Source organism: Lynx canadensis, chromosome A1 (assembly GCF_007474595.2).
Source record: "Lynx canadensis isolate LIC74 chromosome A1, mLynCan4.pri.v2, whole genome shotgun sequence".
Classification (NCBI taxonomy): Eukaryota; Metazoa; Chordata; class Mammalia; order Carnivora; family Felidae; genus Lynx; species Lynx canadensis.
This window is the reverse complement of record NC_044303.2, coordinates 141,716,699-141,731,179: the sequence shown is the minus strand read 5'-3', so window position 1 is coordinate 141,731,179 and position 14,481 is coordinate 141,716,699. Positions and strand designations below refer to the sequence as shown.

The following is a 14,481-nucleotide window of genomic DNA, read 5'->3' as shown; positions in this document are numbered from 1 at the left end:
CTCAGGAAAACAGTATGGCAGTTCCTCTGAAATTACAAAATAAAACTACCCTTTGATTCACCAACTGCACTATTAGGTATTTCCCACAAGGATACAAAAATACAGATTCGAAGGGGCACATACACCCCGATGTTTACAGCAGTGCTACCAATAGCCAAACTATGGACAGAACTCACGTGTCCACTGACTGATGGATGAAGAACACACACACACACACACACACACACACACACACACAATGGAATATTACTCAGCCATCAAAAAGAATGAAATCTTGCCATTTGCAATGACATGGGTGGAGCTAGAGTATGATGCTAAGCGAAATCAGTCAGAAAAAGATAAACACCATATTCACTCATGCGGAATTTAGGAAACAAAGCAGACGAACATTAAACAAAATGAGGGTTGATGGAGGGCGGCAGGGTGGGAGATGAGCTAGATGGGTGATGACACCCATCTAGGAGAACACTTGTTATGATGAGCACTGGGTGTTGTATCTAAGTGATGAACCACTGAGTTCTCCTGAAACCAATATTTCACTCTTAACTAACTAGAATTTAAATAAAAATTTGGAAAAAAAAAAAAGAAAAAGACTGGTTGTATAGTAGTGTGTACTGAGTGATGGATGTCAGGTCAGGGGTCCTGAACCGAGTGGCCAGGTCTAGCAGTAGGTTTACATAAATGTAGTAATAGGCCAATTATACAAAACCTGGAAGATTGCTATTCTCTTCTTTCAAAGACATCATCACATTGTGTGAAAAATTAATTAGATCTGCAGACCTCTGCCAAAGTGAAAGCATAACATTTAAGAGTTTTTTGTTCTGTTTCAAGATCAGACCTATTTATTAAACCATCAATGGGCTTCTGAAGGTAGTTGTTTTGATTACCTATTACTGGGAAGTTACTGCTTACCCTAGGCAATGTGATAAATAATAAACCTCAACACAGAGCTTGAGGCTTATTTGATGGGTGACTTTCCTCAACTATAAATTCTGTGGTTCTGTATAATTTTTCCCTCCTGAATCCCTAGATCCTTACCCCCATAAGTCCTCTGTGGAAAGAGAAGGCCCTGACATGATGCTGTGGGATCCCTGGAGGATGAAGTAGAACAGATGGGGTGGATACTGTTCGTGCATCTGGCCCGGTCAGGTGATGGGTTCTACACAGAGAGTCTCCATACTGATCATCAGGTTACTTTTAAGACAACCATTCATCACCCATCAACATATGCAACCTCTTCTCAACAGAATGAGCAAAAAGCTTTTCTAACTTTACAGGGCTATGAGCAGCTTCATGGTCTCAGAGGTCAGTTGATTTCATTTTAAACAACTGGGATGTGAACCCTCTGTGTGTGTTTCTAAAACTCCAGTTTATAGGGGCCTTAAGGCAGGACTAAGGTACGTCCGTAAATTTTAAAAAGGAAAAATGACTTCTGCTTTTGTTATCAACTAGCACTCACAGTTTGACTGTATATAATCTTTAAGTACTGATGTGGTTTTAATGCACATCATCAGGAATACAGTTCTTTAAAACATCCGTGTTTTCTTCTAATACTGAATTTCAGCTTCTGTTTTTACTTTTGTTTTTATTAAGTTTTCTAATTCCAGTAGAGCTAACATACAGTGTTATGTTTAGTTTTAGGTGTACGATGTAGCGATTCAGCAATTGTATACATTGCTCAAGTGCTCATGATGATAAGTGTCCTCTTTTATCCCTATCACCTATTTCACCCCTCCCCCTCCCCCCCGACACACACCTCCCCTCTGGTCACCACCAGTTTGACCTCTATAGTTAAAGAGTCTGTTTCTTAGTTTGTCTCTTTTTTAAAACATCCACTTTTGAGGTCTCCAGTGTCACAGAATTCGAAAAGGCTTTGGGTGCCCTAAAATACCACCATTTATCCAAGCTCTGCTGTCTGCAGTTCTCGTCTATCTTACTCTTGGGCCTATCTCCTCCTCCCATCACCACTGGCTTCATCTCAGGACCTTTCTTTCTAAGGAAGGCAGAGTTACTGTGGACACTGTGGCCAGTATTTTCAGCCCGTCTTTACCACCTCCAGGCAAACAACCATCTTGTGTCCAGGATGAAGAGAAAGTACGTTGCGGCCAGCGCCGGCTCTAATGGAAATAATACGCTGATGTATCTTATTATAGGTGAAATGCTTACCTCAGCCGCCAGGGGCTTATTGATGCTGTTCACAAATTTGTTCACATGTTCAAAGTGTTTTGTCATCTCTGTTGCTAAAACCATGTCAATAATAGCCTGGCGTAGTGTTCGATAATGGTTCCTAAAATAACCAGAAGACACAGGGCCTTGTTCATATCACGTCCAGAATTAGAACTGTTCTGCTACCATTTCACCATACTTCCCACACCATACGAGGCAGCTGGGGGCACAGAGTTAAGAAATGAGTGCAGATCATAAAAAAGTTTACCTGCCCCTCTTTCCATTATGCCAGGACTTGATGACACCATTCGATTTTCCCCAGTGAAGCTGACTCTTCCTTGTATGGGTATGTGTGTGTGTGTGTGTGTGTGTGTGTAGCAACTGGCACATAGTAGGCACTTATTTTATGAAGTGGTTTCCTTCTACCTTCCCTTGGGAATGTATCAATAGTAAGATAGAAGGAAATGCCAAGTTCCTTCCCTACAAGACTGACACAGCAACCTGATGAGCTGTCCCCGTTATATTTGGCACAGACACAGTGATTTGAATTACAGAGAACTGTCATTCCTTCTTTAGATGATGGTAGGGGAATAATGTTTTCCCACTAATAAGTAACTAACTCATAAATATGGAGAACAAACTGAGAGTTGCTGGAGGGGTTGTGGGAGGGAGGATGGGCTACATGGGTAAGGGGCATTAAGGAATCTATTCCTGAAATCACTGTTTCACTATATGCTAACTAATCTGGAGGTAAATTTTAAAAAATAAAATATAAAATTTGAAAAAAAAGTCATTCTCTAAAATAGAAGTGATAACGCATGGGGCAACAAGCCTGCCAAAACATTACTCTCCAGTTCCTATCATCTTTTTCTACCTTTCAGGAGCCAGAACGGGGAGCTGAATAAAATTGGCTCTTGGATAAAATTCTTTCAGTCAAAGTTTTAAAAAATAAGCCTTGATCCTGATGAAGTTTAAGCTGAAGGTAGAATAACTGGTCTCCATGTTTTCGCAGATGTCTGGAAATCAAAGTGATAGGCCCATGTTGACAAGTGTTCCCCAAGGCCCGGGTGAGCCCTGTGCTCTGTGTAGTCTGCCCTGTCCCAGAAGTCCGCTCTCCAGCCTGGCTGGTGCCATGTGGCAAACAGCCATCATCTGACTGCAGGCCTGTGGCAGCCAAGAGGAAGTGCTCCTCTCAGTTCACAGCTGGCCAACTTTCACCAGACAGGAGTACAACAGCCAGGGGGAAACCTGCCCAACCCTCTGGGCTCTAACGACTCTGCCGGGACCTGTGGAACAACGCTATCTCCTCGTGAGTTAGGATTTTAAGTGGCAAAAACTCAACTGGGGAAAGCCAAGGAAAGATGCATTTTCCGGGAGTTACACAAAAGGCAGGATGTCCCCTGGGAGGGTAAAAATATCTGCTGTACTTATTAGACAACCAGGGTTTTAAGCGTTTTTGCGCAGTGTGTAAAACACGTTTGTGAACTCAATGAAGAGCAAATGAAATTCAGAAAGATGAAAGCAGTCTGGAAAGTACAAGTAAGCTTATAAGGGCAAGGTGATTACTATACCGTCTGGTACAATGGTCCAACTATTGTTACTTCCCCCTTTCCCTGCCCTAAGAGAAGCTAAATACTTGGAGAAGTTACATAAGACTGAATGTCCCGCTACTGTTTCACAAACCTGAGCAGAGGAGCCCAAGCACAAACCTGTCAATGTTCTTGAAAATGTTGCATTTGCTGTCCTTGACCGTGAGCTGGAAGGCCAGGGCGGTGTGGTGACTCTCCAGGACAGCGGTGTCATTATAGAGCACAGCGAGTTCACTGCCTGCGTTGCACAGGAACGAGTTGGTCCTTCCCGGGTGATCCACATCATGGACTGTGGCGGCAATCAGCGCTGCCACCTCATCCAGCTGATCGAGGCTTCCCTGGGGTCATGAGGAGGCAAGGTTGAACGTTATCCACTGAATGTCAGGATCCTACACGTCTCTCGGGGGATGGGCCAGGGGAGTTGGGATTATCAGAATGTTCTCTTAGTCTGACGAGCCTTCTCTGACTTCCTGGAAGTTGAGAGGCTGCCTAGGATATATCACATCACCTGGTGTTGCTGTGGATTATGTGGAAGGAAACAGAAATCTGAGTTGTCGTTATGTGACAGATGTATTATCACGGACACCGAAATTCTTTTCCCAGGATCTGTTCACTCCAAGTCCTTTGCAGGAAGAAGCCAAACAGGACTTTTCAAGTGTTTGCCCTGTGGTATTTATTGCTGACTCTTTTCCACACGTGAAGAGCAGAAAGTGGCCTAAGATCACAAGTATTACTTATTTTGTTTGCTTACTTACGCAGAGATTGAGAGAGTGGCAGTAATGGCACAAATACAACCAAATTCTTCACACAAAGGTGAAAAGGGGTAAAGCCAAGCAGTACAAGAGCATCAAGGACAAGAACAAGAACTTTCCCATGAAAACTGAGGCTAAAGGGGCTCTTGCAATTAAGAACAAAATTCAGCTCTAGGTGAGCAGGTGGCAGAGGCACAAAGGGAGACCCTCTTTCTACAGCTCTTGGTATGTAATGTAAGAACACAAACCAGAGCAGAAGGGCACACGGATGTTTTCTCAGATCACAGCCTTAGGAAGAAGCTATTAAATGGGCTACTATTATATAAGAGATCCTGTACTTCAGGAATTCATTCAGTAATCATTTATGATACACTTACTGGGTTCCAGCTGTGACTCAGAATGCTGGCACTACAATGATGAACTACACTGGCATGCTCTCTGCGCTAATGGAATTGATAATTTCCTGGGGAAGGCACAAATCATACACACACACACACACACACACACAAATACACTTGGTCTTAGCCAAAAGGCCGAGAAGTGATCACACACACATACACACACACACACACACGTAACTGACTGTGAAATGTGCTAAGAAGGAAAGTACAGATGCTTTGACAGAGTAACCCCAAGGCCTGATCTGGTTTAGGGCAGTGCTGTTGGCTCAACTCTCTGTGACGATGGCAATGTCTGTGCTGTCCATATATAAACCCTGGTCACACGGAGCTACCAGACACCTGAAACGTGGCCAGTGCAACCGAAAACTGCATTTTTTCATTTTATCAGCATAAAAGCCTGAAGGAGAAGCAGAAATTAGCCGGGCAAAAAATGACGAGAGAGAGAATGCCAGGCAGAAAGCCTACATGGTGTTCCTGAGGTCAAACAAAGAAGTGGTTTATTCAGGCAACTTAAAGAGCATCAGTGTGGCTGAAGGGTAGTGAGTAGGGGAAAAGTGGTACCCGAGAAGAGGCTAGACGGGCAGGCATACTTTTCTGGCATTACAGAGTTGTTCTCCCAGGCTGTGGGAGGTAAAAATGCCAACTGCTTCTCAGACCCTAATGGGTAAGGGAGCAATGAGTCTGAAGCTAGCCCTGAAAGGTTTCTTGAAAGCTGTCCCTACCAGAAGACAGCCATTTCCCTTTCCAACCCTGACCACCTGGAGCAGGAGTGGGGGTGGGGTGGGGGCAATTCCTGGCTTGGCCCCAGTCCACACGTATAGCTTTCCTGACCAGGGACAGCACCTGATGCTGTTCCTTTCAGCTCTTTTCAGACACTGATGATTGTATAATGCCCAGAGCAAGCAGAAAAGCTGGCCCCATTTTGCCTCTGGTCAGGGAGGTGCAGTCAGGACCCAAAGCTGCCCTGATGGGGCTCTCCTCTGACTCTACCTGTGCAGGGAGGACCCATGGAACCCACACTTTGGGCCTGCAGCTAGTGGTCCTGGAGTATGTTCCACCTTGACTGGAGCCTGGGGCCAAGTTGTTTTTAGTTTTTTCAATAAAAGAGACTTAAGTAACTGCAGTAGACACACAAGTGGCATTAGGTGAGACATGCCTTTTCTTCCAGCCTACACTGATTTAAACCTGGGGGTAGTTGTGGTGGGAGGCAGGAGAAGAAGGCTGGGCCCACCTCCCCACCCCCCCAGCAGATGGAAGAAGCAGCCCTTCCTGTGGGAGGGAGGGACCGTCTGCGGAAGAAAACTTCCTCACCAAACCCACAAGAGGAGAAATTTCAGACCTTTGGAGATGCAGAGAGTTCTGCACCGTTTTTGCCTTCTTTTTTTTTTTTTTTTTTTTTTTAATTTTTGTTCAACGTTTATTTATTTTGGGACAGAGAGAGACAGAGCATGAACGGGGGAGGGGTAGAGATAGAGGGAGACACAGAATCGGAAACAGGCTCCAGGCTCTGAGCCATCAGCCCAGAGCCTGACGCGTTTTTGCCTTCTTTAACCAATGGGAGTAGATTTGGATCACCCTGAGGCAAATTGGCCAGACTGGCCCCCATTTCAGATGAGCCTTTCCAACAGTTCCTTCCCTACGACGGTCACCTACACCCGAGAATAACAACAGAGTGCTGGCTACCCTGAGCGCTCTAGTTGCAGTGGTTCCTGGGAATCGGGAAGAGTAGGGGGAAGAGAGTATCTGTGACAAATTCAAGGGGAAGGTGAGCTCTGGGCATGTTATCCAGCTGGCTGGGGTGGGGATGTGGAGCTATGTCACAGTGATATCAAGATTTTTAGTCTAAGCATAAAGAAAAGAGGGTGACGGATGGGTATTCGGTAAAAACACATTTCCCTGACTCTCCGCATCAGTGGCAGCAGGTCTGGCACAAGAGTCCCCAGGATTAAATCCTGCTCAGAATGCCTCACGGTGGACTAACCAGTGGTCTGGGGCTGCTGAGTCAACCTCTGAGATAAGGAGCCCCCTCCACCTACTTCTCCAAGGTTCCTGGCAGTTCTCAATTTCCTGATTCTCTGGCAAGCCTGTCAGAAAATGTCTTTTGAATTTGAAGTAATTATAGTCTTAGCCTTGTAGTTCTATTGCTATTTGAGAAATTCAATCAGATTTTGAATATGCTAGCAGAACTCACAATCTAAAGAAAAATTCCTGGGGGAGGGAGAGTATGGGAGGTGATAAAGTGACCAAGAGTTCCCTGATTTATCAAGCATTTAATGTGTATTTTTATAGAGTCGTTCTGCGTAAGTGAGGGTCATCTTTACGTCCTGCCCTCAACTTTGCAGTGCACAGCCTCAGCTGTCTAAGGTTTCATGCAGCGTAAAATGGAGGAACATGAGCCTGGAGTAGGAATCTCAAAGTGTCTTAGCTCTTCAAAGGAACGTGCTATCCCAACAAAGCGTGAGGTCACCTTTTTGAAAAGGAGGTGAATAAAAGTCTTCAAAAGCATCATTCTTGGACCACATTCTTTACTTTGCTGATGATGAAAGTGAATACCAACATTAGGTTTGGCAAAATTGAGAAGGAAACCTCCTCTTTCCCCATTTTGGTCCCATTTCTAGCTCCTGCTACCTGTCCTTCTATCACTCTTCTAAGTAGCCAGGGTATTAAGACTAAGAAAATGATCTAACGTTAGGCCGCTGCGGGTTGATAGGAATTGCGGTGTCTATATAGTACTTCTCGCAGGGGCATCTACATTCTAAGCTTCCGTTTTAACTGTAGCAAAGGAATTACAAGCTTCACTGCAAGTGATGGTGGTTGGGAAGGAGGAGAGATGGAGATCTCTTGCCAGCTGTACATGGGGTGTACGTAGGACTGTCCTATAAATCAGCACCTATTCATGACAGTACAGGTGCTTCTAAGTAAGATTAAGGGACGTGGAACTCCTTCAGAATGATTATGCAAGTCATTAATGTAGGATATCCATATTCACACCTACACAAAACACACACATATATATGTATGTATATTAGTAGAATGCTGAATGGCTCCTTACTGTCTGGGTTACCATGCACCAATGGCCAAATTGTGATCCCAAAACGTAACCTCTAGACCTAGTAACCATTTGCTGTAATAACTAAGTCCTGTCCTCTAATTCAGTATCACAACGGGCTCCCAGTGAATACTTGGAGAATAGGTTCATGAATCAGCCAGGCATGTAAGGGAGTCTACAGTGGCATCAATTATTGTTTTAGGCCTTTGCAAGAGGGGAGAGCTGGAAGCAAAGGCCATGTCTTTACAACACCAACATGACAAGTTAATTTGATGAGTCAAAGAACTATCAGATTGGTTGCAATTTGTATATACATAAATGGTTATTTGCCTTATATGTTTATTAGGATTGAGCTCTTGGACCTCCAATCTAAGCAGGTAACTAGATCATGATACCGAAATGCTACCTTTACTCTTTCCTTTCCAAGGAAGAAGGCAGTGGCGTGCAGGACATCGGCGGCATGGGTGGAGTTATGATAAGCATTGGAAGAGTGGTAGTTGGCCTCAATCACTTGGAGCCAGGCCCGAAGAGTAGTTTCAGAACAGTGTAAAAATTCACAGACTCCAAACCGGGAAAATACCTTTAAGCCCAGGTAAACCAATGGCCTGGAAAACAGGAAAACAGACCCTGATTCATTGTGTTCACTGGTCTAGAAACTGCTTTCTTTGATGACACTGGGGAATAGAGGCATTTTTCTTGTGACGTTTACTCCGCATGAACAAGAGCTTAAAAAACATCCCCTCCCCAAATTAGGAGACAGAGCATCTCCTCATCAGTCACTTCTTTACAACTAGGTGCCTCATGGTGGTCAATCCAAATGATTTCTCGATTATCTTAAACTCAGACAGCCTTCAGTGACTCTAGCAACCAAAAAAGATCCCTCTCCATGTCTACTTCCATATAACCTCTGTATTTCCTCTGTGTCGCCTCACAAAGTTACTGAGCCTAGGGACAGTGGTGTCAGTAGAGTCCTACCATTTATAATATTACTTAGATTTACAGGTGAGAATCATTCACATGCTATAGACCAGCATCCCTGAAAGAAAGAGCTGTCTCCTACTATAGAAGAGGACTTTCTGACTTACTTCGTCTTCTCCCTGCCTACAGGATGGAACAAAAGTCAAGTCCGTAGTGCTTTCAAATTTATTTTGTAAGGTCTAGCTTCAACAAGTTTGGGGCCAATAGTACTTGGAACTCTCGGCTCACTAGCACAAAGGAACGACCTGGATAAATGTGAAAAGGACACTCAGTATGTCCTCATCCTGGGTCATCACCAGGCTAATCCCACATCTTACCCACTCTGTCTCCATAAAGGAGCTCACTCAGGGGCCACAGTCTCTGCTTGTGCGACATCCCAGCAAGGCATGAAAAGTAGAACCTGTGAAGTTTCTTGTGGCAAGAACTCACGTCTCCCTCAAAGTTTCCAGATGTGAAAGTCTTGAGCGTGGCCATCAATCTTTCCCCACCTGCAGCCAAAGAAGCCACATACCTTTTATGTGTAACAGCTTCCAATTCAAAGATGTTGAACTCCCAACTTTCCTCATTATCGAGTAATTGAGCGATACAAGGGGGGACATCGTTGATGGTTATTGGCATCGCAAGGTGACTGTGACTCTGGTGCACATCTGAGCAAACAGACGGGGTTGAGGAGGCTGGTTAATTGTGGAATCTTAAGTGCCCCCAAACATTTGTTAGCATCTTCATGGTTGCTACTAGAAAGAAGTCTTGAACTTCCAAGGGTTAAGATTTTCACTTTAGGGTTCTTCTCTTGAAACTTCTCCCAACAAAAAATAAAAATAAAAAAGTAATTCCATTTAGCTGTCTGTCTGAATGTACACAGAGTTGCAATTCTTATTCTGACAGTGCTCACAGAAGTAATTTTAATTAGGAGACCTGGTTTCAAGTGCAGACTACAGAGATGGTTAACTCCAATGAGACCAACAGCAAGCCACACCAAGGCCCTCCCCAAACAAAACTCACAACACTGGAGAAGGCACAGGCTGGAGACAGGTTATCAGTAACAAGTGCACAGATGACAACTTACTCTTAGTGAACACATACTCGTTTCCTGACAACCTTCTCAAGCCATCCTGGAATAAAGAAAGCTACTATTAGAAGCATACTTTGCACACGGTTATCATTATTCTCTCATTTCTTCCATTAGCCAAAGATGAGGCTCAAAATGAACAGTATCCAGAAGACAGAGGACACTCCCCCTTCCATAGCTATTAGCCCCAGGAGATGGAGAATTGAGAGTAAAATGGATAGGACTTCATTCAGGTTTCACGCCTGACCTCTGAGCTGCCTTCGTTGCCTTTCTCACACCATCCTTGTCTTCTGGCTTCCTGAAGCCACATTAGTGAACTCACGGAAGGGATCTTGCTTTTGGATGCAGGTTATTTTGAAGAGACCCCACTTACCCTTCTAGGTACTATGTTATTCTTGTGTTCTCAGATTTACATACTGGGGACCCAAAGCCATGGGCCACATTTTGGGGATGATTTAATGTAAAGCTTTAAAAAGGTTGGGCTAATTTTTGATTAGTATCTAAATTATTTTTCCAACTGTATTTTCTGCTTTGCAACGTGAACACTGCAGTTGGCCTTTAGAAGAAAACTTTCTGGATTTGAGATCTTTGAAGGGCAACTTAAGGGAGTGGAAAGAGTCCTAACGATCTGCCATTTACTAGGCTGGTGATGTCCTTGCATGTCAGTTCCCCTTCCCTCCACTTTCTACCCTTGAGTGACTAATTATTTAGATCTTGGCTTAAAAATCATTTATAATTGCTTATTTGTCTCCCTAGAAAGTGTGTGCTGAGGTTTAAAGTATTAATGAAGGGCTCCCCTGAAGTCACACCTTGGGACCTTTAGGCCAAGAGCTGAACTTTTAAAACTCTATAAATAGGTAGGTGACAATGGCTACAACCATCCTGCCTCTAAGGTAGGTATCACAGGGCACTCCCCTGCTTCTTCTTTGCCTTTCTTTTTCCTCTTCTCTAAGACTAAATAAAAGTAAGTGGAATCCTACACTAGTTCCTCACAGCAGGACCCGGAGAGGAACCGCAAGATGGCCACAGGGGGAAGAGGCAGATGATTTGGTTCCAGAAACTGAAGTCCTCCTGATGCGGTGCTGTGGCTGCCCTCCTGACTGACCCTTGCCAGCGTTCTCCAGAGCTGAAGCCTGTGCTGCACTGGGATGGGATGACCAAGGCCAGCCCAGGGAAAGGAAAGGAACAGGAAGTCACTCAAATTACAGGCTCATCGAAGACCTTTTGCAAGAACAGGGAGAATGGACTAGAAAGCCAGTCAACGCTCAGCATTTGGTGACAGGGCTAGACACAAACCTTCAAAGTCAAAGTCTCAGATGCTCCTGGAGTCTGTTTCACCCCAAGAATTCTTCAAGCTTCACCCTCTGATAAGAACTACAAATGAGTAATTTGAATCTTCTTCTTTTTCTTCACTTGCTGATAGATGGTGATTACAGCCAAATAGATTACAGCCAAACACTAGAACACACGAGTCCTTAGAAATCAGCTACTCTTGGTGGTGACAAATGGTGGTGGTACTGGTGTGCTGGGAGGGGGTGCTTCCTTCTCGCTCCCCTATGGAGCCAGAACAGCTCTGCTCTGCTTTTATTGGATTATAAAGGGAACTTCTATATAACTTTTTATTTAATGAGAGGATTCTAGAGCTGAGATTTTGGGAACTAGTGCTATAATCTAAGTACAAACCTTTTCATTACATAAAAAGCCTGTAGTCCAAGGAAACCTACCCATAACCCTCAATCCAATACTGCACCAGGTCAAGGGAGAGAGGTAAAAAAAGGGTCCCGTGGTGCATATTTAGCCTTCAATCAACTGCTTCTTTACTCCTTATTGTAATGAGGATTCTGAAGGACTGTCTCCCATTGCTATAATCAGTTAGCTTCATGGAAAGGTAAATTCAAAAAATATTTGAATTATACCACACATATAATCCAGAAATTTTGACACGGATGCTTCTGATTACACTGATGTTAGCCCCCACAGCGGATGTTTCTGCAACTATATGCAAGTTTAAATGGTACATGTTATATGTGCTCTAAAGGGCATTTAATGTTGTCTCCCTGCATTTCCGGTTTTCCCTCATCACTCACAGTCATCAGGCCTCCAACGAGATCACTGGTGTGAGGATCTTCATCTTTGGTTCCGAGCTGAGGGGAATACAGTTCCGTGGTCCGTAAAATTTCCAAAACTCTATCCAAGGCTTCTGCTACTGTCACGGGGCTGTTTTCTTGGGCTGCATTGATTATATTTATAACCTAAGGAAATAAAGAGAGAAAGAATAAATTTGAGAATATAAGAATTCTAGTTCCCAAAAGTCAAACACATGCTTGCAACCCAAAAGAAATCAGAGAGTGACACGTTTTATTGTTGAAAATGAGCAGGGTTTTCACGGAACCACTCCATTCTCACTGCAACATGCCCTTCCTCCCAACCTCTCCGGGTTGTTCTCCCACCTCAGAGACCACATCTTCTTCAGCTCCTTTGCTGATCCTTCTCTAGCTGTCTCCTGCAGGTTGGAGCTCCTCAGAGATGGGTACGGGGCCTTTCACTCCACAGTCCTTCCAGAACCCAGCTATTCCCATGAGTTTGGACACATACGACCCACAATGCCAAGGGCTCTCAAATTTATATCCCTGCCGGAACTCATTTTTGACCTTCAAGTTTGTGTAATTCAATTACCCATGTGACCCATCTATTGGAATATCTTGCTCACATGTCCCAACCTAAATTCAGGATATTGCTCCCTTCTCCCCAAAGCAAGGAAAAAAGGGGACCAAAAAAGTGAGACAAGAGCTCCTTCTCTGGTTTTTACACTAGAGTGAAAAACAAACAAACAAAAACCAAACAACAACAAAACAAAACTTCTATCCGCCTGTGCTCAAACTCAGAACCTGGGTGGCCCCAGCTGACAAACAGCTTTCTCTATCACCCTGATAATGCTATTCATCGTCCAAATTGATTCTATCCCTGAATATTTCTTGATCTATTCATTTCTAACTCCACTGCTTTGACTGTAGTACAGTTACCACCATTTCTTGCCTGGAATTCTGGAAAAGCCCCCTAACTGGCCTCTTCTCTTTCATTCTTGCCACCTCTAGTCCATTCTCCGCATGGCAGCTGGGTGTTCCTTTTAATAAACATACTGGATCATGTCATTCCCCGACTTGAAACTCTTCAGTGGCTTCCACTGCACAGAAACTGAAATACGAACCCCTCCTTACAGCTCCATGTCACCATCTTCTCCCCTCTGCCCTCCAAGCTCTAGTCACCCGAACTTTCTTTCAAGTCTTCAAATACTCCAATCCTCCTTCTCTCACCTCTATGCTTCATCTCTTGCTGTGCCTACTGCCTAGAATTCTCTCCTCCCACCTCGTCTTCTAACAGCCTTGCGTGCTTCAGTTCTTACTTCAAGCATCATTTCCTCTAGAGAGAGACTCTGCCTGATCACCTCACCTAAGGTAAATAGAGCTGTAATCTGATTTTCTCTTAGAACACTATTGTTTTCCTTACTAACAGTCAGTGTAATTTAGAACTACAAATTAATTACGTGTTTATTTAATATCTGCTTCCTCTACCAGACTGTAAACTCTGTGTTATCAGTGACAAGTCATTTATCACGTCTGTCTGTAGAAACGAGCCCAGTGCTGGGCAGCCCTGATTGCAGAGTGGAGGCAGCAGCTGTCACTCACCTTTGTGATGGGAGCTTCGATGGTCATGGAATGGATCCTTGCCATGGATGGATAGCGACGATTTTGGAGGCTTGGTGCTGGGGAGAAGTAAATAAAGTTGTATCTGGTTCTGGTGGCTCAGCGTGGCTAAATATAGCAAAGGAGCCCTTCACAGACTGGGGACCTGATTCTCACCGGACTGCATCCCCAGGGCCCTCCACAAAGCAAAGGATTCACGCATCTTTTAATCCTAAAAGGTTGAGAGGTCAGCCACTACTTGACCAAGTCTAGAAAGTGTGGTTTGGTCTGGAACTATGACGGAAGAAAGGCTTTAGGAGTATTAGTTCCATAAGGGAAATTTCAGAGAAGGTTAATTGGGATCCTGAGGCCCCCATCTCAACAGCCTAATATACCCTACTCACTTTACTATAAATCACCAAAGCCCAACTTTGACCGTTCCTAACTTTCAGTTCCCAGCTTCTGGCCATGGGACTGGATAAGGACATATATTTATAGATCACATCTTCTTTATCCATTCATATAACATAAACACTTGGGCTGCTTCCATAAATTGGCTACTCTTTTCAAATTAATGGGTTTTTTTCCCCTACGGGTAAATACCCAGTAGTGGAATTACTGGATCTTATGGTAATTCTTTGAGGAACCTCCATACTGTCTTCCACAATGGCTCTATCAATCTGCATTCCCACTGACAGTGCACAAGGCTTCTTTTTTCTCCACCTCACCAACGCTTGTTATTTCTTGTATTTTTGATTTTACCCATTCTGACAGGTGGCAAGTGATATCTCATT

The 14,481-nt window shown here is 44.1% G+C and overlaps 2 protein-coding genes across 3 annotated transcripts in view; one reads left to right on the top strand and one right to left on the bottom strand.

Moving 5' to 3' along the window:
• The window catches only part of WDR41 (WD repeat domain 41), a 55,861-nt gene extending 54,569 nt beyond the window's left edge, over positions 1–1,292 (top strand). The window contains exon 14 of the mRNA XM_030323530.1: positions 1,031–1,292. The gene's annotated coding sequence lies outside the window, so the exon portion shown is untranslated. The remainder of the gene's footprint in view (positions 1–1,030) is intronic.
• Positions 1–14,481, bottom strand: part of PDE8B (phosphodiesterase 8B) — a 239,938-nt gene that overhangs the window by 3,929 nt on the left and 221,528 nt on the right. For both annotated transcript variants that reach the window (XM_030323507.1, XM_030323515.1), the window contains exons 13-19: positions 13,691–13,767; positions 12,092–12,256; positions 10,002–10,047; positions 9,447–9,582; positions 8,364–8,562; positions 3,876–4,093; positions 2,167–2,287 (exon numbers count right to left, since the gene is read on the bottom strand). In XM_030323507.1, the coding sequence (XP_030179367.1) occupies positions 2,167–2,287; positions 3,876–4,093; positions 8,364–8,562; positions 9,447–9,582; positions 10,002–10,047; positions 12,092–12,256; positions 13,691–13,767 (962 nt within the window). The remainder of the gene's footprint in view (positions 1–2,166; positions 2,288–3,875; positions 4,094–8,363; positions 8,563–9,446; positions 9,583–10,001; positions 10,048–12,091; positions 12,257–13,690; positions 13,768–14,481) is intronic.